At 33.0% G+C, this 26,105-nt stretch overlaps 1 protein-coding gene across 1 annotated transcript in view; it reads left to right on the forward strand.

Annotated features, from left to right (window-relative positions):
• Positions 1-26,105, forward strand: part of COL11A1 (collagen type XI alpha 1 chain) — a 235,964-nt gene that overhangs the window by 136,538 nt on the left and 73,321 nt on the right. Inside the window, exons 38-42 of the mRNA XM_037815603.1 lie at positions 6,689-6,742; positions 9,484-9,591; positions 9,999-10,088; positions 10,359-10,412; positions 24,852-24,959. Coding sequence (XP_037671531.1) covers positions 6,689-6,742; positions 9,484-9,591; positions 9,999-10,088; positions 10,359-10,412; positions 24,852-24,959 — 414 coding nt within the window. The remainder of the gene's footprint in view (positions 1-6,688; positions 6,743-9,483; positions 9,592-9,998; positions 10,089-10,358; positions 10,413-24,851; positions 24,960-26,105) is intronic.

Consider the following 26,105-nt stretch of genomic DNA (forward strand, 5'->3'; position numbering starts at 1 on the left):
CCGCTCAGAGAACCAGAGGCGCTACGCCGAGTCTGGTGGTTTATGGGACACCAAGAGAGAGCTGCCCCTCCTCCCTGACCACCCGTGCATGCGCCCCACATTCAGGGCGGACAACTCCATTGGCGGGCCCAGGTTGAGCTCTCCAACAGAACATACAAGAATCATTTCCCCACACTACTGACTGAAGGGATATAGGTGGCTCACAGATGCCATCTGCTGTTTACCTAGAGAAAGTGCACGTCACCAAGCTCTGTCTCTGAAAAATTAGATCAATATCCTTTAAGAACGCTATCAATGTCAAGAGGCCAAAAACAACAGAAAATCTTAATGCATATGATAAAACCAGATGGTATGGAGAATCCAGCTCCCAACACACAAATCAAGATTTCGGAGGAAACGTTATACCTTGCAAATTTAATTAAAGAACTACAATCAAAGAATGAAAACATGGCAAAGGATTTAAAGGACATCAAGAGGACCATGGCTCAGGATATAAGTGCCATAAAAAAGACACTAGAAGAGCATAAAGAAGACATTGCAAGAGTAAATAAAAAAATAGAAGATCTTATGGAAATAAAAGAAACTGTTGGCCAAATTAAAAAGACTCTGGTTATTCACAATACAAGACTAGAGGAAGCTGAACAACATCTCAGTGTCCTAGAAATCCACAGAACAGAAAATGAAAGAACAAAAGAAAGAATGGAGAAAAAAATTGAAAAAATCGCAATGGATCTCAGGGATATGATAGATAAAATAAAACGTCCAAACTTAAGACTCATTGGTGTCCCAGAAGGGGAAGAGAAGGGTAAAGGTCTAGAAAGAGTATTCAAAGAAATTGTTGGGGAAAAGTTCCCCAACCTTCTACACAATATAAACACACAAAGCTTAAATGCCCAGCAAACTCCAAATAGAATAAATCCAAATAAACCCACCCCAAGACATATTCTGATCAGACTCTCAAATACTGAAGAGAAGGAGCAAGTTCTGAAAGCAGCAAGAAAAAAGCAATTGACCACATACAAAGGAAACAATGTAAGAGTAAGTAGTGACTACTCAGTGGCCACTGTGGAGGTGAGAAGGCAGTGGCATGACATATTTAAAATTCTGAGAGAGAAAAATTTCCAGCCAAGAATACTTTATCCAGCAAAACTCTCCTTCAAATTTGAAGGAGAGCTTAAATTTTTCACAAACAAATGCTGAGAGACTTTACCAATAAAAGACCTGCCCTACTTCAGATTCTAAAGGAAGCCCTACCAACAGAGAGACAAAGAAAGGAGAAAGAGATATAGATAATTTTAACAGACATATATAGTACCTTACATCCCAAATCACCAGGACGCTCATTTTTCTCTAGTGATCACAGATCTTTCTCCAGAAGGGACCATAAGCTGGGACATAAAACAAGCCCCAAGAAATTAAAAAAAAAAAAAAAAAAAATTGAATATACTCAAAGAACATTCTCCAAACACAGTGGAATACAAATAGAAGTCAATAATTTTTGAACTGTAACTCCACTATTTACTTCCTACATGATAAAAAATACACAAACTCTAAGGACAAATTAGTGGTTTTGAACTCAATGTAAAATATGTAATTTTAGACAACTATATAGAGGTGGGGGAATGAAGGGGTATAGGAACATAGTTTATGTGCCCTACTGAAGGGAAGGTGGTATCAAAGAAAAACAAGATTGCTATGGATTTAAGAGATTAATTTTAAGCCCCACAGTAAACACAAAGAAATTATCAGAGAATATAACCATAGAGATGAAATTAGAGTTTGGGTTAAGAGAAATGGGGGAAGGGGCAATGGGAAGTTAAGAAAGGAGTGTAGGGTTGCTGTTTGAGATGAAGAGAAGTGTCTAGCAATGGATGGTGGGAAAGAGCATTACAACATTCTAAATGTGATTAATCCCACTAATGGAAGGCTAGGGAGGGGGTGGAATGGGAAGATTTAGGCTGTATATATGTTTCCACAATTGAAAAAAGGAAAAAAAAAAAAAAAGATGGTCTAACTAGACGACAATTGAATGCTAAGGATGAACTTGGATGGGATTGGAGGGTGGAGGACAGGTCGCTCAAAGGGACACAGTTGAGACATAAGGAAAAGGAAATATAGAATGTAAGCATTGTATCATTGTTGAATCTCTTATACTTCTTAGCTGTGCTTAATGGAATTACATAAAACAATGTTCTTGTTCATGGGAAATACATATGTGAATTATAGTGTATGTTCAAGGATGTGTGCAGCTAACTCTCATGTTCAGAAGACAGAGAGATATATGATAGATGATAGATAGGGAGGGAGGGAGGGAAAGAAATAGTGATGTGACAGCATGTTAAAGTTGGTGAATTGAGCTATCGGGGGAGGGGGCCAGGGTATGATGGAATTCTGTGTATGGGGCTAGTATTGTTTTTGCAACTATTCATGTAACTTTGAATTTATTTCAAAATAAAAAAAAAAAAAAAACTGCTTCACTGAAGTCTTTGATCACAGATACATTCCACCCCCTCTCACCCCACCCTACCCCTGCTCTCCAAAGAAAACACATTACAATAAGCCATACAAATAATATAAAATACTTTTAGCCTCAACTAAGGGATGAAACATTTGCTGAATTTGGAACTGTAAGGCTATAATTGGTCTGGACCAAATATCAAATGCATCCTCTCACCTTGAGTAGGAAAATGTAAGTGGAAAATGTAAATGAATTTTATTTGGGCAGAATGAGAAACTCACCCTCCTGCCAGCTCAACTGCTGTTAAAGGATCCTGGTGGGTTTGTTTGTTTACTTGTTTTACCACTGTCACAAAGCCTGTGCCTGGCTATCCCAGTGGGTTGTTAGTCTAATAAGAAATCATTCCAGATTGGCATGTTTCCCTGGAATCAATTCTTGGTTCTCACCATTGATTAATTTTAACCAGATTTCTTAAGGAAACCACAGCCAAAACAACCAATGACTAGGTGGTTTAAAATAATTTTTAGGGCCTTCTGCCAGCATTGACATATGTGGGGTTACAATGCAGTAAGTAATAACAAATCTAAAAACATGATGAATTTTCTGCTGCGGGGAAAAAATCTGTCAGCAGCAACCCAATTCCTGTTTCCCTGACCAAGTGACAACTCTTAGTTTAACAGCGTCTTAATTTTAGTCAGATTGGAAGTTTCAAGGCTTTGGCTTTCAAAAGCGGAATCAAGAAGGATTTATTCAAAAGCAGAATCAAGAATGATTTATTGAGCCCAAAGAGTAAAATTGAGTTTCCTTCCGGAGATGACATCTGTAAGAGGGGCATAAATTAAACTCTGTAAAGGAGAATACATACTTAAATGTACAAATGTATTATTATTCAAATCTTGCAGCCAATCATTTTTAACTAAATCATTGTGTGTGCTACTTCATGGGAATAACTCTAGAATATTTCCCAAATGTCTATGAGGAAAGGATAACTGGAGAATAACTTTAGAAAATCCCTTTTCTCTTCAGTTTAAGTAAAAGCTTCTGCCTCTAACCAAATGTTATATACTATATAACATTTAAATGTAAACAAAGAAAATTGCATATTAACTAATAGCGTATTAACTAATGCTTCTAGGATGTATGGGTCCATCTAACAGTTTCTCATAGACAAAGGCTAGAATTATTTCTGGAAAATTATATTCCGGATTTCTGCTCAACTTTTAAGAGCAATACTGAATCGCTGTACAGCTAGGACATTTCTTTCTCATCTTATTCTGTGCTGACTATGACTCAGAAGATTAACTTGTACAACAGCCAAAATCTAAAGCAGCTGTGCTTTTCTATCTGGGTATAATTTTATTTAAAAGAAGAAATTATTTTGTTATATTTGAGATCTGTCCCCATTCAGAAATCCTTGAATTGAAGGTTCATTCTGATGTCTTACATTATGAGATTTTTAAGACCACCAGAAATATTTTCTATTCTATTGAAACAATCCATATTTTTCTCAGAAATGCATAGTCAAATCCTGCATTGATTCAAAAATTTATGCAGTCCCTTAGAGATTTTCAGAATAGGTGTTACATTTCTGTTGGTTTCTGTAACAGCTTTTTCTAATTACCTGTGAATGCATCAAATTAATTTCTGTTTCCAGGAATTTTGAAAACCATAATTTCATTTAGGTTATTCAACAATTAAATAACAAGTGTAGTCTTATTATGTAGCAATATTGAACATACACACTCCATTCTGGGATTTTCTGTATGTAATTTGTAAGGTCCCTTGGGTCAAATTTTATTAGATACTTGAATCATATGGAAAATGTTGACATCTGGCTCCTACTAAATCCATTACCTACAATGACGTGCTTGCAACCAAGCTTTTCCTATTTCCCCTTAGGATGAGTTGGATGCATGCAACCCTGGGTTGAAATTTTCCCCAAAGAGTTCCCTCAATTAAGCATTGCTTTTTGTATCATTAACTATTATTACATTCATTTTTGTATGCTAGTCTTGTTCTTATAGCTACTAAGGAAACAATAAAACTCATGAATTTGTTTTGTTTTTTTTTAAGTTCAGAATTCCATTTACATCTTCACATCAGACTTAGGCATCGAAACACTGACAATCCAGAGTTGGTCATCAAAACACTGACAATTCAGGCAGAAGGAACAGCCTGTGTGAAAGTGTGGTGTGTGGATATTCAGAGAAAAGTGAGAATATCAGCATGGGTAGAATTTAGGGCACATTTTTTTAGACAAAGCAGAAGAATGGAGTAAGCAGATGTAACTGGATTCTGTAGGACTTTATGACAGATATTGCTTGATGTATGCTTAGCAATGAGTAAAATAGATTTGCTTTTGTAAGATGGTGATTCTGGATAAAGTGGACAATTGAATGAACCTGATTTGAAAAATGCTGCAGCAGATCAGGAAAGAGATATTACAGTTTGAATTAAGACAGATTCACTGGAACAGAGAACAGAAGCTGTATTTGAGAGAGTTTCTGACTTGACACTCTAGGACTCAATGAATTTGATTGAGTCTGAGAACTGAGGGAAGTCCAGGAATTTGAAGGTACTCCATTTATAAAGGGAGAGGCAGTTGGAAAATCAAAGGAGAGGAATAATTCAGTGAGTTCAATGTTGAGAATTTTAGTTTTGAGGACAGAGCATGACATACAATTGGAAAATTGGAAATGTCCAGTAGACAGTTATTAAAAAATTTGGGGTCTCAGCACAGATCAAAAGTTGAGAAATAATTTGGGCAGTTGGGGTGTAGGGTGAGGGGAAGGTAGATTGATTGTCAACATATAGACTATAATTGTGGTCTTGGAATTTGAGACAATTCAAGGAGTAGGTAGGATGTGGTATTAAACTCTGGGAACAAATTGGTAAGAGTAACAGCAAGCTGTTAGCTCTCAGAAAAGCAAACACAAACACAATATATATACATATATATGTGTGTATACACACACATTATGCACACATATAGACATATATATGCCTATATACATACATATATATGGTATACAGATTTCCAAACAAATCAGTGTTGAAAGGCTGAAATTAAATAGTCAAGCTGCTATTTTGTTTATAAATTGCTAGATGAAATTCTATGATATTTGGCCCTGAGTTGATTGGTGGCTTACCATTGGTAATATAGCTTGAGTGCACCCCTGATGATCTTAAGAATTAATGCAGTCAAAAAATAAGAGAAATCTGTTTAATTTTCCTATACCATCAATTACAAGAATTACACATGCAGATTATTTTTCTTTTTACCTATTTCCTCTTACCTAGCATAAATAATTCAAACATAGTTTTCTGGAAGGTTTTGCTACAAATGCATGACTACTAGTTTCTTTCCTTTGTTTCTAACCTTATCATTGTCAATCTGCTTAGATGCTACACTAAATAAGGCTTTCACAAAATCTATTTGCTTTAATTCTGTTGTTTAGAAAGTTTTTCCCCAGTATTCTATATCTATTTCAAAGTTTGTTAAATGCTACTCCCATAAGATATTTGCCAATCATATTACAGTGATGCAGAATGAATAACCAAGGACTCAACAGAAATAAGAACACTAGAATACATGCCCAAAGACTTTGTTTAGTGACACACTCTGCTCTCATCTACCAGATTTTATTTTAATAACTGCATTATTTGCACAGTGCATTTGTAATTATATTCTTTTGGCTTTTAAGAAAGAGCATGCTAATAAAATGCTGAAATGATTATTCACCATTCAAAGCACTCTTTTTATAAATTTAATTTTATATCTTATTTAGTTTATGAGATTGTTGGAATGCAGTAAAAAGAAATATGTAATACCATAGACTATAGATTTAGCCCTACATATGGGCTTGGTGGGCTATTTTGAAGAATGCCGAAATCATCAGTTATTTCATTCATAAATGTTTCTAAGTTAAAATTCTGTCTATTGTTTGTCCAGTGAAACAAATTTAAGATGCTTTTGCCCCATCTTCATCCTGTTATTCTCTTGTTTAAGTTTATTGAATAAAATCACTGAACTACTGAGTGAAATAAAGAAGGTGGCAAATTAAGAATTTTAAACAGAACTGTAACATAACTCATATTTAAAGGTTTCAAAGTAAATATTTTCTGGTGAAATGTGACTTCCTTTTAATGTGATTTATTTAGTTATTTCATAGACTTTTATTTATTTTTATTTCCTACATAGCTATTACAGATTTTATTTTGGTTCTTTAGGGATTTCAAGGCAAGACCGGCCCTCCGGGACCAGGGGGTGTTGTTGGACCACAGGTATGCTCTTTACCTTTTTTCGGTGACAGGATTTGTTTCTCTTTTTATATTTTAACCTTTCCTCAGTTGTGTAAGACCTTTTCTTTTTCATTACTATGTAATATGATGTATTGTTATATTTCCGATCACATTTACGTATATATGTAACTTGTCTATATCACATGAACTTCAGCAAGCCATTATTTAGCTAAAGCAATTTCTCAATTGTGTTAATAAAAGGGAAGAGTGCAATAAATAATGAAAATAAATCAGAAAATTCACAATGAATTTAACACTAAATCTCGACCAGTACACTCTATGCTAAAAAATAAAAATGCTTTATTAAATAGGTTTTCCAAGAATTTCAAGTTACAAGTAAAGAGACTTTATGTCTCTCAAGTATGAATTAGATTTAGAAGTACAATATATTAGAAGTTGAATACAAAGCTTTGAATACAAAACATTCTAAAACTTTAGTATGTGTAATGTATTACATATTTCTTAAGATTTTTATCTTCACAACAGTTATTCACTTGGGAATAATATATTAGCTTGATTTTTGTTATATGTAAAATAATGGCAGAGACAGGTCGCATTTTCAAGATAGCATTTTCTTTGACAGAAAGAGTTTCAAAAATTGGTGTCATATTCTGAATTGTAGTATTAATTAGCTATAAAGAATAATTCATAGGTATAGAAAATAATATTTTATTATCTGGCAAAGGGTATTGAGAGGGCAGAGACACATTTAGTTTACACATTTTATCCTTGCTAAAAACAAATTATAGCAAAAGAGCAAAGAGCAGTTTAGTAAGTGTTTTAATTATTCAATTGCTTTAAATAGCCATTTCTCAGACTATAATTAACTTCTCAATTCTGTATAACTCACACATACACACACACATCCAAACATACACACCTAGAGAAACAAAAACTTTGTCTTCTTTTAAAAATATATGTTAAAAACAAAAATGATGTATTTTGGAATTGGTTGGATTCTCTTTTCATTTCTGTTCATAGATACTAAATGTAAATGTAAATGTACTTTTGGTGACATTTGGTTGTTAGTTGTTTGAAATAGAAAAAAACTATTTGTAGGAAACTTTCTAATTATTGAGGAAGTATCCTAAAAGAAGGGAAATGTTATCTGTTTGCTCCTTCAGAAAGGAAACTTAGTAACAAGTAAATATTAAAGCTTTCTTTGCTGAAGGTTTCCTTTTTATTGCTTATTAGATTTAATTTGAAAAATAATCCAAAACATTATTTTTTTCCATTTCAAAAAACTTCATAACTATTTTCTATGATAAAATTAACTACAAGTATATTTCCTTTAACATTTAATATCCATTAAAAGAAATGGAAATAAAGTCCAGGTAGAATGTAAACATCATGGGGCTTAACTGAGAATTTCTGGACCTCTAACCTTTTTAAAATTCATCTGTCTAATGCAGGCATGAAAGCTTCTGAGACTTGTGTTTTCTTTCCTCTCTGACTTTAAGGCATAAAAATACCAGATTTTTTTTCGAGTATACAACTTCATTTGAATTATTATTCTTTATTGGTCCTTTTAAGAAAAAAAATCCAATTTCCTGTTTCAAATGCAATAATATTTTCATGGTAGGACACAGGATATGGTTTAATTGGAATAATATTGATTTCAATATATTGTCATGTGAATCTCGTTTTTGTTTCTGTGTCGATAGCCATTCAATTTGGATCAGTTTTCTTACTGTTGAAATTCCTGTGTTCATATTTAAGAAAAAGTGTTGTGGGGGGAAGTGTTTACTCATTAATGATAAGCTAAGGATTTTTGGTTATTACATAATTAAAGGATTTTAAACCTAGAAATGCACACACAAATTTTGGGCAGATACGTTTTTTATTCATCGTCAAGATGTAAAGTCTGTTGCATTTTTAGAAAAATGACAGGGAACTCTATTCTGTAAGCAACTTCAGTAAAACATTCCACTCTTTAACAACTTTAGAATATGGAAAGTTTCCCTTTGTATATCTTTAACTTAAATCCTTCATTTAAGTGGAGATATAGCACAACTGGTCACCATTCTCTATTTACACTTGAAAGCTTATTAAACACTAGCATCACAAAGCAGCACTACCCAGGGAACACACAAATGACCTGACATTTTTCATTTTGGCATTTGCAGCAATTTAAGGCAACTGGCTATTTGTTATAGCATTCATCCTGGAGGAACTGCCAGTCCAAACGCTACCATCAAGATCCCCCTGGAACATTCCCTAGACTTTGTCAAACGATTATAGATTAAGAGTAGGAAGGTCTCCAGTCCTTGCAAATTCCAAGCAGACCTAGTTTGGCCGTTTTGGTTTCAGGGGTTCTAGGCTTATTATCAAGCAGTGATTTGTTGAGTAGTTACCAATGTGGTACCAATGCCTACTTACTCCTAAGAAGAGAGGATGGGATGTAACTAACTGACATGGTTTCTAACAGTTCTTGAACTCACCTCAAACTAAAAGACTCTGTTATTAAATGAAGAAAATATCCCTTTGGACTTCATTTGGTATTTCCCCTGAGCATTCATATTCTAACTAACATCCCACATATCTGTTTAGACTCTTGCCAGATATGCTACTTTCTCTGCTTATAGGAAGTATTTTGTAGGAAATGGTAAAATTATATGAGAAATATAACTTTTGTGAAAGGGATTAAGATTTAGTTTTGAGTTTATGTTATCTTTACCAAAAATAAAAGAGCAAAGTAATGAGGTTTCATGTCTCCAATATAGGGTCCAACTGGTGAGACTGGTCCAATAGGTGAACGTGGGCATCCAGGACCTCCTGGGCCCCCTGGTGAGCAAGGCCTTCCTGGTGCTGCAGGAAAAGAAGGTGCAAAGGTAAAACATGTGCAAGGAATTCTCTTGCCTGAAAACCTCTATTTACTTTTCACTGTAGCTTCTCAATATTTATCCATGGATTCTCTAAATAAATTTGGTTATAGTATTTAAATGAATGTCAGAAAAATTTGTCAGGAAAATTTTAGTGTGAGTTTATTCAGTATTGTAAGGCATTATTGAACAATAACATAAGGCCAGTTATCTCCATTGACTATAAAATCATTAGCTCATATACACTCTTAAATGTAGGGAATGGTTAGTTCATTTTAATGTGTATGACATTCCACGCAATATTCACATAATTAACCGATTCCATCCTTTACTTCCAGTTGGTAGATAATTTGTTTTTTTGTAGGAACATGAGTAGAAATTACTGTCTATTGATGAATATATATGATATTCTTTAGGGTGACCCTGGTCCTCAAGGTATCTCAGGGAAAGATGGACCAGCAGGACTACGTGGTTTCCCAGGTGAAAGAGGTCTTCCTGGATCTCAGGTATAATCAAAATATAGATAAAGTATGTGAATGAAATTTCTTATTAGAAGAATATTTACCAGATATTAACTAAAGATTCATGAGTAAGAGGCAATATGCATGTGTATGCAATTGATTATTACAATATATGTAGAAATTTATATTTGCATCTAAAAGCATTTTATGGCATCTTCATTTTATCAATCATACATTTTCTCCTATTTGTATTCAGTTCATATAGATTCATATTCTGTGTTTTTGTTTTTTGTTTTTTTTTTCACTTTTTTCCAGGGTGCATCTGGACTGAAAGGAGGAGAAGGTCCCCAGGGCCCACCAGGTCCAGTTGTAAGTATGATAATAAATAGCCTTGCTATCCATCCATAGTAGCAAATTACATTTCTTCTTTCATTACTTACATGCTGTGATCCCACAGTGTGTGGGAGAGAAAATAAACACATGTCAGTCAAATCATTCAGTGTCTGGTTTCTACTAATTACATGCACTAATGAGTGCAGAAACAGAAGGTTTCAGACACTAGAAATATTTTGCTTCACTGCTGCTATTAGGAAATAAAAGGAGCTATCTTACCTCTTAGAGTATCCAAGGAAATGAATCATAATTATGGGTAACAGAAACTCATGATCATGGAAGGCATGGAGAGATGGCTATTTGCATAGCTTTTAGTACATTTATCTCTTCCCTCTCACTTTAAAATTAATCATAGAATAAGATTCACTTTCTGATAGTATATGCCATCATTCATTTGTTATAAACTGAATAAAAGTATTGAAGAGGCTTGATTTTTGTCAGTGGTATACAAATTTTTCCCATAGGAATTAAAGGTATTTATCTATTTTAAAGATTATGCAGATTGTTTTATTTAATCATTGCAACCTTATGAAATAATTGGCAAATGAGTAAGCGTCATACTTTCACCTTATCTTTCTTTTCTTGAAATTAGTATGGATCCCTCAGAACACAATCGTTACAGACTTCATTATTTATTCCAAATTCTCCTTTGCTTCTATGGATAGAAGTTTACCCTGAAAATTTTTTATCGTTACCCTGCAAGTTTAACAATAATAGCAAAACTGACATTTTTACTGAGATCTTTTCTTTTTCCTTCCTATTTCACCAACCTAAAAAGCTGAAAGTTTCCTGAAATCCTTGCACAATATGTTTAAGTCATATTGGTTCTTCCTCCAATATGTTTCTTTAATTTGTCGCCTTTTCTTCATTTTTACAATCACTACCTTTGTCGAAACAATTACCTTTCTTTCATTGGCTAATACTGTCTTAACTCATCTCTTCTGTTTTCTTACCCCCTTGAATTAGTTTTGTCCACGGATTCTAGAATTATAGCCTAAACTCCATTCTTCATGATTTCATTCCTCTGCTTATATATATCTCTTGGCCTTACACTGCCTTCAGTCAAACTTACCATAGCTGAGTCATCTTCACAATCTGATCCCAATAACCCTATCTTGTTTTCTTTAATGCCTCCCTTCTAATTCCACCCACTCTAATGCATAGAACTTCTTCTCAAACCACAATAATATTTTATACTTCTCAGAGAATATACTTTATTTTTTGCCTTATTATCTGTGAACCTCTTTTCCTCTTTCTACTTGACAAAAATTCTGCTCATTCATACAGATCCAGCATAAGTATTGAAACTCTAAAGTCATCTTTGGACCATTTGCCTTCCCTTCACTTATTAGAAAATCCCATGCACCACTTCTATTTAGAAATTATATTAGAATACACTCAGTTGATTGACTCTCTCATTAAACTGAGTTCAATTGTGCTGTTTTGGTTCTATTCACAGAATAGTGCCTGACACATGGTAATAATTCCATACATACTTACCTATTTGAATTTAAATTCATTGAGCTAATATTAGATCTTAAACCCTGATACTGAGGAAGAGATTTTATAGTACAACTAAAACTGATAAAATCTGGTAGTGTAGCTAATAATATTATAGAAACATAAAGCATATTTGGCAAATTGATTAAAATTGTACTTAATCTGAGATCAATCAAATGTCATATCACAATGTTCAAGGTAGGTACGGTTATCTGGTAAAACTTTTGAAAGGAGAAAAATAATGTAACAGTTTTGACTTTTCATGAAATTCATAAAATTATGTAGAACCTTTTTAATATCCTAATATGTTAGCAGGAAAAAACAGTTAGCAAGACAAAAGTAATTATTTTGGCATAGAATGACAAAAGTTTCATTAGAATGAAATTTATTTAAGCAGACCTTCAGTTTCTAAAGTAATCTTATTTTAGGAATAGGTAATTTTAAGGTCAGTGGTCACCACATCAGTGAAATCTGAATCATGACAGCAAAGATTAAATTAAGTTATTTTTAGGATCCAATCAAACATTACTGTCCTGGGTGTTTGGAATAGTTGAAACCAAAGTATGTGAAGAGTGCATAATATTCCCAGAAGGTATAATTTAAGGAAATACCAATTTTTAGTTAGTGGCTGAAAGTTTATGATATTGGTAAGCTATTTTTTCACACAACTCTAAACATAATTATAATGACTAGGTTAAATCAGAAAATAACTTTGAATGTTAACTGAAAAATGTGCAACCCAAGATGATGTGACATAATTCTTATATAGTTTTAACAGGTATGTACATAGCAATAAAGAACAGAACATAGATAAATCAAAAAAAAAAAAGAAAGAAAATACTAATTAAAATTATTCAGTTACGTAAAGAATAACATTTAATTTTATATGGCATTTTGTAAATTGTAAAATGTTATAAAATCTAATATGTTATTTATTCAATTGGTTTCAACAACTATTTATTTTGCAGTTACTGCTTACTTCCCTTTGTACTATTAGGCCCTACAGAAGATACTCCTTTTAAGAGATTTGAAATAGGGTAAAAGGTTTTGCAAAGAAACACATGAAAGACTAAATAGCACTGTGAGACAGTAGGTGATTAATTGGCTAATGACATACAAACAATGAATGTTAATTCTAAACTAGAAAAGAAGAGAAATTAGGAAGGCCATTATAGGAGGTGGCCCTTGAACTTGGCTTCACGGAGTACAGAGGAGGGCAAAGGTCATTTTAGAGCAAGAAAATGATGTGTGAAGAAAGGAAGTTATGGTATTTAGGGAATATCTAAAGAGAAGCAAGACTTGGGGGATGGACTAAAGTTTGTTACATAGTTGATAGGAAAAAGGCACACTTCTAAAGTTTTTCACATAATGTAAAGTTAAGGCAGGAAATATAAGATAGGATTATTGAAGTTTAAAACAGAAAGTTGAAATAATTTGAAGATATAAAGTGGAGAAATGGAGTGAAATAATTTAAAGTTTGAGGAAAAGAAATTCATCACTGGAGTGAAATATGTAACAGAGATGGTATAGATTGGATGGCATAAAAGTTCTATGATCAATGTCATAGAAAAAAGTGAACCATTGATAAGGGCAATGCATAGTTGAAAGACTGTGTGGTTATAACAAACTCTGAGAAGGTAACATAGTAGGATTTACTAGCTGATTGGAAATGAACAGTGATGAAAGATGAAAACAGAATGATAACCCCAAGATTGTGTCCTTGTGAGAATAGCATTTAAGCGAAGCCTTCCATGCCTATAGCAATTTTACCTGGTCAGGAACAACAAGTAACTGCAGCTACAGAATCAAAAGACAGAAACAAATCTCTTAGGAGTTACAAAATAGACATGCAATCTCAAATAATTGTAGAAGTGAAATTTTATAGAAGAAAAAGAAAAGCTAAGGTTTTTATGTTTCAGAGAACTTTATATTTAGAGAAATTATGATATGAAGAATGGTACCAACCGAAAGGATCTGTTTAAGGCTATGGCAGATTGTTTTATACAGGGACCTTCTTATAAAGATCCTCAGAAGAAACTTCTTAAGAAATATTGTCTTTAGAAATATTTATAATCTTTTGGACAGTAAATTTTTTTCTTTTAGTCATTATGAGTTATGAAACAGTCGAAGTGTGATAATACAGAAAAGAACTCTTTGATTTATGGCTCTGTTTTCCTAATTCTTGGAACACAACCAGCTATAAATGATATTTACATGTATTACATACGATGTACTCTTACATGGTCTATTGTATGTTATTCTAGTTAATTTTTTAAATGCTGGACCAGATCATTGAACTTATTTTATAACCCAATAATGAGTTAACAACCTACAGTTGAAAAAATTTTGTCCTGTAGTGCACATTTTGGATTAGTAATATTATTGACACTGTTTTATGCCAATAAAAATGTCTGTGTTTTTGCCTACTTATTCTTATTTATATTCTATATGCTTCATAAGATGCTATAGGTCTTTTCCTGTGGAAAGACTATAAATAAATAAATGTGTGACTATATCAGATACTCTATTCAGCTGGAATTATACAAATTAATAAAATGGACATTTCCTGCAAAGAACTTATGGTTTACTGAGGAAAACATATGAAATAGATAAAATAACGTAGTAAATAAGTGATATTTTAAGAGATAGAACAGGGAACATACATGTGAGAAGACCGATTTTTGCCTAAATGAATTGTATTGTGGTTGGAGCTATAAGTAAAAATCAGTTTTCTCTTTGAAAAGCAATTTTTTTTTATATATTTAGTCTTGAAGGGCTAATAACTGTTTTATTCATTTTAGTAAAGAACTGGTATTGCAAGGTCATAGTTCTCTAAAGGTTTTGCTACTAGGAGGGAATTTGTATTGAGGAATGTTTTTTAGTGCTCCCACTTAAGACAAATAAAGTGATCCCAAGAGAGTGCTGTGACTCTGGGCTTTTATAGTTCTGGCAAATCCAAGCACTCACTGTATGCATGATGCTGTATTCAAGAATTGGTAATAGATGCCAGTGAAAGCACAGGCATGTTTTCTGATCTCAGGGGGTTTACTCACTGAGTGGCTATCTTGATGCATGCTCCCAGAAAGCAGAGTGGAGTAAGGGACGGAACAGCAAGAGAGGAAGGCAGTGCATCATTTTTCTCACATGCTGTACATAAATGGGATAAATGATTGATGTTTATTTAAACAAACTGAATATACAAATCTATCATGCAAGCAAATTCTCAGCTTGCACTAACCAGTATATTTTCAAAAAACAAAATTAAGAAAAATGTTTTCCTTAAATAATAGCTCCTTCACTTTTTCTCTGATGAAGGCACTTTATTGCTAACAGTTATTTTTCTGAGAAAAAGATTAAAACAAATACAGTAGTGTGCTTAATAAAAACCTTCTAGCATGTTTCTTTTTTTCTCCTGTAAGTAGTATGATTTAATATGGAAAAAGTGTGAGATGGGGGCAGACAGATAGCTGTTTGGAAGGTAAAAATCCAGTATGTCACAATTGTACAATACAGCAGTCTTTACCCCTTATCTCTGACTCCCCTTTCTTGACGTGCCCATGTGATTCTGGTGTGATTTTCCTCATTCGATTGTCATTCTTTCCCTAGGAATTCACATGATCTTCCTATCATAATTCCTACTTTTTTAAAAATTTCTTTCTACATTGTATACCAGAGATGCTTCTTTTCACTGGCTTCTATATATTCACCAAACAAGGTACTAAACACAATTTTATAAGGATGGTACCTACTCACTTGGTGGGTCATTTAGTACATTTTTAGAGATAAAACATGTTTTTGCTATTGGGCTCCAGATAAATTTCACTGGACTTTCATTATATTCAACCCAGATAAGTGTAGAGGTATTGGTGCTGACCAATGACCAAAGTTTGATTTAATCATTCTGAGTTTTTGCTTTAAATTCTGGTGATGCTTGATATTTGTAGCTTGTATCATCTAAAGTATGTGTCATCTGGAGGGTAAGAGTTGCCCTCCATGCTAGTTTTGCCGTGAAGGTCAACTTGGCCTTAAAGAGAAAGGGGCAGCCTTCTATTTGTACAGCTCTGTTTCATAAGAATGCATTTTGTATTTATGTTTTTATTCTCTCTAGTGGGCTGCATTTTAACTGAATGCTGATGAGATGATTTCTCTGTTTACCATTTCCATTTACTTTACAAATGCTCCTCAGAATGTGAAACACCCAGCTAAAGAAACTAAGGGCATATTTATTTTGGTGCTCTCTTCTGAGTTTAGCATTAAAGAAATATCCATTATTTCATTGCTTCAAAAACATGAACTGATGCTATTGCTTCTTATTTCATTACTATTGTAAGGTTTGAGGGAAGAGGCTGCAGAAGGGGATAAACTTACATAATATTAAAGAGATACTAACTAAATGGAGAAATGAAAATCCTTCCTGTTTAAAAGCACACAATGTTAACTTTTTAGTTGAAAAGGAGAAAAATTCACATATTTATGTAGTGATTAATATTTGGTATGAAATAAGGAAAGTATTGTCAGTATCGTTCATACTATTCAATACTTACTATTGCTTTAGGAAACCTTTACTTTGCCACATGTCCTTTGCTATTTAAATCTTAAGTTAGAAAGATGATATTTCTGTGTATTTTAGCCCCTCTTTCTGTGACTTCTTTCCAGTTAAGCACTTTTGATGTGTAAAATAGTTACCATTCCTTTAAGGAGATGAATATACAGACAGCTTCAATGAATAGGTTTAAAGACCTATGTACCTGGAAAGAGTTTTACCCTTCTTTTATCTTTGTGACCTCAGATATAGTGTATAGCCTTCTGGACTCTACTTTTCTCCTCTGTAAACGATCACTACTACAGTTATTTGAGATTGCATATCTATTTTGAAGTGCATGTATAGTTCTCCAACATGAATTGAATTCATACTTTAAGGCAGGCATTGTTCAAACAGCTTTACATGTATCACCACATCAAAAACTCCCCAAACCCAAGGCAAACTATTATTATCACCATTTTATTGGTGAGAAAATGTCATGAAAAGGTTAATCAATTTACTCAAGATCCAAAAGGGAAAGATCACACATACGATGGATTCACTTATTTAGGGAGGGCCTGCTATGTGACAGACATTACTTGAAATGCTGGGAATCATTGGGAAAAAAACAAACAAACAAAAGAAAAAAAACAAGCACAAATTCCTACCCTTGTGAAACTTGTTTTTGCCCATTTGACCTATATTAAATCCCAAACATTTTAGATGTAGTTATTTGTTTATGTGCAATTTACAAAGCCCTTTATTCTTTACTATAGCTAGCTATTCAGCAATCCACTAATTTCTGTCATGATAAATGCCTACCCTTTTTGAAAAAAATACATCTGAAGTGTGAGTTTCTCAAAGGCTAGTACATTTTGTATTCCCAGTTGGTGTCAAAAGATAGTAGATTCTCACTACATTTTTGTTGAATGCATAAGTGGATCCTTTTTTACCACAGGGTTTAAATTTTCATTTTGCTAAACGGGAATTCTCCAGTGATTCAATTCAGGTGGGATTAAGGGATTCATTAAAGTTAGTCTTTATAAAGTTGTCCTGCAAATATTTAAATGATATTTTCAAGTTTGCTATATCATTTACTTAATCAGCTGATACCATCAGAGATTTTGACTTTTCATTTATAGATGCATAAAATAAAATCACTGCAGAGCATGCTGTTATTAAACTATTAAGGCTTATAGAATGTTTGAAATAACTAATGGGAAGGAAATTGCAGTTTTACTTTAGGGCAAAAATATACATCAAAAATTGTCTTCTTTTTTATGCATTATTTCAAAGTTTATGATCTGTGACAAGATCATGAGCGATATTTCAACTACAGGAAAGAATGTTTTTTGTTATTAATTTTAAAGATGGCTTCACAAGCAAGATAGCAATTTGAAATTTAATCTTATGAATGTTTCAAGGAAAAAATTAAAATATTTGAACTTTGTAATAAAAATAGTATATAAGTTCTATAAACTATACCCGTTGCCATAGATTCAAATTGGCATTCTTTCTCTACTGGAGATACATTAAAATAATTATTTGAATTCTGTTGCTTAAATTTAAATATTGAACACACTTCAGTACAAAATTAGCAACTATTCTTTTCTAAAAGTAAAAGCCATGAATTATTTTCATTTAACATACCAATCATAATGTATCTATTTAAAGTAATACATATTTATTTAAATTCTCATAGTACGTTTTCTAAGGAAAATACACATTCAAAGTATGTTCTGAAAATTTAGGAATCTTGTATTGACAATAATGAACACTTTTTAGATCCTAAATTTTTAGCGTATAATCCTGTTCACATATTTATAATACTATATAATTCTTTTTTTTAATTCACTTTTATTGAGATATATTCATATACCATGCAGGCATACAAAGCGTACATTCAGTTGTTCACAGTACCATTATATAGTTGTGCATTCATCACCAAAATTAATTTTTCAACACTTTCATTACCACACTCACAAAAATAATAAGAATAAAAATTAAAGAGAAAAAGAGCAGTTAAAATAAAAAAGAACACTGGGTGCCTTTTTTTTTTTGCCCCCATTTTTCTTCTAATTCATCCATATACTGGACAAAGGGGAGTGTGATCCATATGGCTTTCCCAATCACATTGTCACCCCTCATAAGCTACATTTTTATACAATTGTCCTCAAGATTCATAGGTTCTGGGTTGTAGTTTGATAGTTTCAGGTATTTACTGCTAGCTATTCCAATTCATTAGAACCTGAAAAGAGTTGCCTATATTGTGCTTAAGAGTGCCCACCAGAGTGACCTCTCGGCTCCTTTTGGAATCTCTCTGCCACTGAAGCTTATTTCATTTCCTTTCACATCCCCCTTTTGGTCAAGAAGATGTTCTCCATTCCATGATGCTGGGTCTAGATTCCTCCCCAGGAGTCATATTCCACATTGCCAGGGAGATTAACTCCCCTGGGTGTCAGATCCCACATATGGGGGGGGGGGGGCAGTGATTTCACCTTTCAAGTTGGCTTAGCTAGAGAGAGAGAGCCACATCTGAGCAACAAAGTGGCGTTCGGGAGGAGGCTCTTAGGCACAATTATAGGCAGGCCTAGCCTCTCCTTTGCAGCAACAGTCTTCCCAAGGGCAAGTCCCGTGGTAGAGGGCACAGCCCATGAAACCACCAGTCCCCTATGTCTGTGAGCACATCAGCAACCATCGAGGTGGGGAAGCCCAAGACCCCTAAATTCTCCACCAGCTCAAGGGGGCTCTGCCTATTTTTTTCATTTTTTTTTTTAATTAACTCTTTTTTTTTTTAAATTAACTATATGAAAAAATAAAAATTAAAAAAAAACATATAGTAAAAAAATTTCAAACAAACCATAACATAACAAGGGAGTAAGAAAAAGACAAGTAACCTAAAATAACTACTTTACTTCCAACATGTTCCTACTCTACCCCAAGAAAATAACCTAATACAGCAACATTTCTATGAACTTGTTCCTACCATAGCCATTAGAAATTAACAAACCATAGTCATTTCTGGGCATTCCCAGAATGTTAAATTTACCGATGATAGTTTATCTGTTCTTAGTGGGTTATCATTCCCCCTCCATTAATTGCTCTTTATCGCTAGTTTCCCTATATTTTGCATTATAAACCATGTGTTTTACATTTTGCAATGTTCACACCAGTGGTAGCATATAATATTTCTCTTTTTGTGCCTGGCTTATTTCATTCAGCATTATGTCTTCAAGGTTCATCCATGTTGTCATATGTTTCACGATATTGTTCCTTCTTACTGCCGCGTAGTATTCCATTGTGTGTATATACCACATTTTGTTTATCCACTCATCTGTTGAAGGACATTTGGGTTGTCTGCATCTCTTCGCAATTGTGAATGATGCTGCTATGAACATTGGTGTGCAGATATCTGTTCATGTCACTGCTTTCAGAGCTTCTGGTATATGCTTTCAGATATACCGAGAAGTGCAATCGCTGTATTGAAGGGTAACTCTATATCTAGTTTTCTAAGGAACTTCCAGACTGACTTCCAGAGTGGCTGAACTATTTTACAGTCCCACCAACAATGAATAAGAGTTCCAATTTTTCCACATCCTCTCCAGCATTTGTAGTTTCCTGTTTGTTTAATGGCAGCCATTCTAATTGGTGTGAGATGGTATCTCATTGTGGTCTTAATTTGCGTCTCTCTAATAGCTAGTGAAACTGAACATTTTTTCATGTGTTTCTTGGCCATTTTTAGTTCCTCTTCAGAGAACTGTCTTTTCATATCTTTTGCCCATTTTATAATTGGGCTGTCTGTACTCTTGTCACTGAGTTGCAGGATTTCTTTATATATGCAAGATATCAGTCTTTTGTCAGATACATGGTTTCCAAAATTTTTTTCCCATTGAGTTGTCTGCCTCTTCACCTTTTTGACAAATTCCTTTGAGGTACAGAAACTTCTAAGCTTGTGGAGTTCCCATTTATCTATTTTTTCTTTTGTTGCTTGTGCTTTGGGTGTAAGGTCTAGGAAGTGGCCACCTAATACAAGGTCTTGAAGATGTTTAGCTACATTATCTTCTAGGAGTTTTATGGTACTGTCTTTTATATTGAGGTCTTTGATTCACTTTTGGTTAATTTTTGTGTAGGGTGTGAGGTAGGGGTCCTCTTTCATTCTTTTGGATATGGCTATCCAACTCTCCCAGCCCCATTTGTTGAAAAGACTGTTATATCCCAGTTCAGTGGCTTTGGGGACCTTATCAAAGATCTGTTGGCTGTAGATCTGGGGGTCTATCTCTGAATTCTCAATTCAATTCCATTGATATATAATTATTTAAACTTATATATACCAAAGCAAATCTCTAATTTTACTATGTTCTTGTGTGTATTAGTACTATTATTTATATCATAGTTATTTATATATATGCAGTAAATATTTTGTACTTTGGATGTATTAATGAAGAGAGAACATGGAGATATTTGCAAGATAAATTCAGTACGCCAAATGCTATATTAATTCATTCAAAAAATGATAGAAAGTCTAGAGCACTATGGCACACTGTGTGAAGAGTTTTTAGAAGTTCTCATGTTTCTGATTTTCAGAGCACTGCAGTTTTGAGGTGAGGTGGAGGATGACCTGAGTCTGAAGAAAGGCTGGAATTTGAATAGACAGGAAAAGATCAATGCCTTTCCAAGTCAGGAGATGAGTGACCAAATATTCAGAGGCAAAAATGGGAATATTGGTTTAGAGGGACAGTGAGAGAGAAACTATTTTTGGAGAAAATGAGGTGCACATTAGGATACTAAAATACAAAGTAAAAACACCATGTTTGTGAATATGTGCATATGAACATTTTTCTGGAAAGATCAAGGATAAATATATTCTCAAAATGATGCATGATTTCAAGCTGGTTGAGAGTTCTTCATAGATCAGAAAAGAATATTGAAGTTTTTATAAGTTCCTTAATGTCTCAGGTGACACCATGTATTGAATAATTATCAAAACTGAAAACAATTCTTTGTTGTTGTTATTGCTCAGAATTAAAAATAAGCTTATAAACAATAATACACAGGACCCAGATCCTAAAAAATTTTATAGAAAAGCTCTTGTGAACTAAATGAACAATGGCGAATGACAATTTGGATAAAAGAAATAAAGGTCATCATTAATAAAGGTCATCAGCTCTTTTAAATTTTTTCATATTAGAGAGTGTTCCACCAACAATGACCTTGTGATAAAAGTGACCTTGAATACCCATATTTCTTCTACCTCTAAAAATTTGGCATACTATATATGAATTATATTGGTACAATCTGATGGCGAAAAATCCTCACCATTTATGAACTATTCAATATTGTAGGAATAAACTTCGTAATTAGGGCATTTCAACTAGACCTGAGCCTTATGGTTTTCACTTAAAATATGCAGATGATACAGGAATAAAAGTACACAATTATTTATTTATTGTGCAAAGTACTTAGCACAATAATTGCTAAATAGTAGGCTCAATAATTGGGATATGGTAATCTCTCCAAGTAGAAACCTCTTTTTCATGATTCCCTTCCTTATCATTTCCAGTCTCATAGCTGTCTGCCTCAACATAGTTTGTTATTTTCCTTGGGTCTTCTTCAAACAGAGTTCAATTTAAAAGGGAAATTGAAAAGAGAAAGATTTCATGTCCCAACAGATCAAAAATGCAACTCTTTTTGTATAGCCAATTACAAATAAAATATCTTAGTACTTAAACTGAACACTTATTTTACATTTGATAACACTAATGGGCAGTAATCCCTTTCTGAGGTTGTATAAGTGAAGTGATAAAACAAAATGTAACATATTTACTATGTGTGCCCATTCATCCTCAATAAATCACATTTTCAGATAAGTGAGGATTTATATTTAGGGGGTGTTAATGTTAATCTAAATAAAACAGAATTACTCTGATCACATTGCATATTGTCTTCTGTTGAAATTTTTCTATTGCTAAAATGGAATACTGCTATTACTGAACTTTTTTTCTCTCTCCTTTTAGTAATTCAAGGAATATTTTTGCTTATCTCTCAATTTCATGAACCTCCTTCTCTTCATTCTTCTCTATCTAGTTTTCTCTCTCTCCATCTGTCTCCCTCCATCGTTCCTTCTCTTTCTTTCTCCCAATCTTCACTCTCTCCTTTCCACACTGTAATAATTAGAGGCAAATCTTCACATTCTTTTCTGTTTTAGCACTGCACTTCTTGAATATAAAACTTTTAGAGGACTTATTTTTCTCTCCTGCACTGACCTCTGAACTCACTCACCAGAAATCTGCAACCTACTTAACAGTTATACCACTAATGGTTGACTTTTTTTCATATAAATATTTAATATTAAAAATAAAAAAGAACATACCTTGACAGAAGGGTAGATGTTTATTCTCTGAAAAATACTAACTGCATCTTTCCTTTTAACAGTAGCTTCCTCTTTGGAATTTGGAAAAGTTTATTGTTAAAAGTTTAATTTTCACATCTCTCTTCATTAGATAATTATTATGCAATATGAAGAACACTTTCTAGGTTTATTTTTAAAATATTTACTTATATCTCAAAAATACCACTCTTGTTAATATCAAGTCCAGATCTCACAACGTCTTATACACATATTTTTGGAAAGGTTTCTCTAAATTATTTCTTCCTCCTAAGCTTAAGATATCCCATAATTAGAAAACTTAAAATAGTGGTTCAAGTAGTCATAAAAAAAGGAAAATGAGACACCAAATCACTTTTTTTTATGCTACTCTTATATTATTTCCTATAGCTCAACTCTATCCCCTCCATTTATTTCAACTGTCTTAATATTCAGATAACTGGCTAACTAAAAATTACTCTATGTAGCTTGTGAATTTAGCCAGAAAAAAGAAAGATCAGGAAATTAAGTAGTGAATTTACTTGTAATTCTTTTCTGTGGTTGACTACTTCAGTACAATTGATTGGACTTGAATTTAAAGAAATCTCAACTAAAGAGAGAGTCATTGATGTCCTCATCGGAGAGAAGCATTGAGTTGTTTTGTGGAGAATGCTCACGGCATACTGTACAATGTTAGGGTTTTCCCTTGACTAGTTATGTGACCTCTTTGAGCTACAGGTTCCTCATTTTAAAAACTGAAATGTTACAACTTCAGAACCAATCTTATGGAATTTTTTTGAAAATAAAATGACAAAATGAGTGTAAAACTGCTTTGTAAATTATAAAGCACTATGTATATATAAACTGCTGTTATTGTTATTCTTATAGTCATTTGTAATTAGTTCTCTAATAAAAATATAAATTATGATCAAATTCAATAATTCACATTGCATAATAAAATACTTCCCAATTGTATGGGAGCTATAACATTAGAAAATATATCTTCTGATCTTTTATAAATCATTTACTCTGGGTTTTGAAATGATATTATTATCTAAACATTGTATTTATTTAGGACAAGTACTAATAATCATATTTCCTAATATCCACATCTAGTTCAATCATGTAAGAAAATGATAAATTGTAAGTTAACCATCCATCTAGGAATCTAATCTGAAGACAATATCCTTGCTATCTTTCAGGAAATAAAATTGGAAGTAGTAAATAAGTTACAATTGAGCTTTACACCACTTAGTAAATATATGCTTGCATTTCTTTTAGTCTTTCCTGAATTAGTGTTTCCTTAGATTGTTGCTTTAGGTAATTAATATGCAAGCAGTATCCACATTGTTATTTTCAGAAATTTTCACATATTAATTATTTTTGTATAAAGCAAATGAATTAAAAATGCTCCAGTCGTCTCTGGAGGTCTCTAAGAAAAATTTAAGGACTTAATCTCTGGGGAAAAAAAATCCAAACTCTGGGATAGTGACTATCACACTTTATTATGTAAAAATTATATGTGTTGCCTAATACAAAGATGTTTTCTAAAATCATTTTTAGGATTTTGAAATTTGATTCGGTAAGTTTGAGGTGAAGCTCAGGATTCACTTTGAGAACTACTATTCTAAGAAATGTATTCTGCCAATCCATAATAATATAGGGAGAAAATTGTATAGGAGGTATTTATTGCATATATATATATATATATTATAAGGCATTGTGAACAATTATGAACATGTAGATGAAAAAGATAAAATATATAAAATATTAAAGATGAATAAATTTGAAATATGTTTCCTCTCATAAATATTTCCTAACCTCAATATCTCTGCTTAATATTGGGGCTAAAAAATGAATCTTTCCAATAGTGGGTGCAGTTGCTCCTCTTTGGGATCTAAAAATTGTATAAAAATTACTTTTATATTATTTATTAGACTGGAAGATTCTGTTGTTAAATGAATGACTCTTAAACCAGTGTCACTCTTTCCATCATAAATAACAAAATACTTATTTTCCCGTGTGCTAGGGTTCACCAGGAGAACGCGGATCAGCAGGTACAGCTGGCCCCATTGGTTTGCCTGGGCGTCCAGGACCCCAGGGTCCTCCTGGTCCAGCTGGAGAGAAAGGTGCTCCTGTAAGTAATTTCAAGGAGAAGATATATTATACTGCTGCATGCACAAGTTGTTACTTTTCATTCAAGAATATTAGCTTTTCATACCCCACTGCATTTCTTCTGCACTTGTGCCTGGCATATAAACATACCTCTTTTTATATTTATTATAGAGAAAATATCAAATTCAATTAAAGGAGATGACATTTTCTTACACTTTATGAGACCCTGATACCTGTGAGGGAGTTGGATATTACTAATGTAAAAGGCTTTTGAATTTGCTCCTTTTAAAATATAAAATTGGAGTTTTGATTAAAATTATACCTTGCTGCTTTATATTAGAAAAGTGTGAACTTTTCACTCCTCTTGTAATACAACTTTATTTCCAGTCATTTCCATAGTCTATAAATGAAATCCATAGTAAGTAGCTGCCATTCCATGTAATTTGTGCTTTGATCTACAATGAGTGAGATGGGAAACAACTGACCAATTATCTTATATTTACTGGACTTTAAATTTGTATATTTAATTGATGTGCTCTATTCTATTCATTAGGTTTGTGTTTCTTTGTCAGGACCCCACCCCCAGTTTTGACTCTTGTTTCTGTGTTAATCATATTAATTTAAAAATAATAAATGCATTCTCTCCTTCTTCTGAGATTATTAAAAAAAAAAAAAAACAAAAAACAAAAACTCATTCAGTAAATGTAGGTAAAAATTGCTGGTATAAATGCACCAAAATGTAAGTTGAATAATTTTATATACCCAAATCTTGACATGTATAATTCAATTTAAATTTATGATTTTCAAAATACTTCTTTATCATTATGACTTCTCTTTGAGCTAGTTGATTTTTTAACTTGTCCATAAACTTTCTCTCATTAATCTGTGATATTATGCAACTGTTTCCAAATTAAAAAGAGTGTTTCCTTAATCCATTACCTTTCATAAACAGATACAGTGTTGGGATGGAGCTAAGGTGCCTGAAGATAAAATTTTGGTAGCTTTGAAAAAGCATCTTTAATGTGATAAGAATTTTTCTTTAAAACAACATTTCCTGCTAAATAATTGTTTTGAAAATTCAACAGTGTTGCATTACAGACATTATTTTCTGAAATGTTACTAATAAAAAATTAGGGAAAAAAATTCTTTGCTTTCTTCTCACAACTTT

This window comes from Choloepus didactylus, chromosome 2 (assembly GCF_015220235.1).
Source record: "Choloepus didactylus isolate mChoDid1 chromosome 2, mChoDid1.pri, whole genome shotgun sequence".
In the NCBI taxonomy this organism is placed as follows: domain Eukaryota; kingdom Metazoa; phylum Chordata; class Mammalia; order Pilosa; family Megalonychidae; genus Choloepus; species Choloepus didactylus.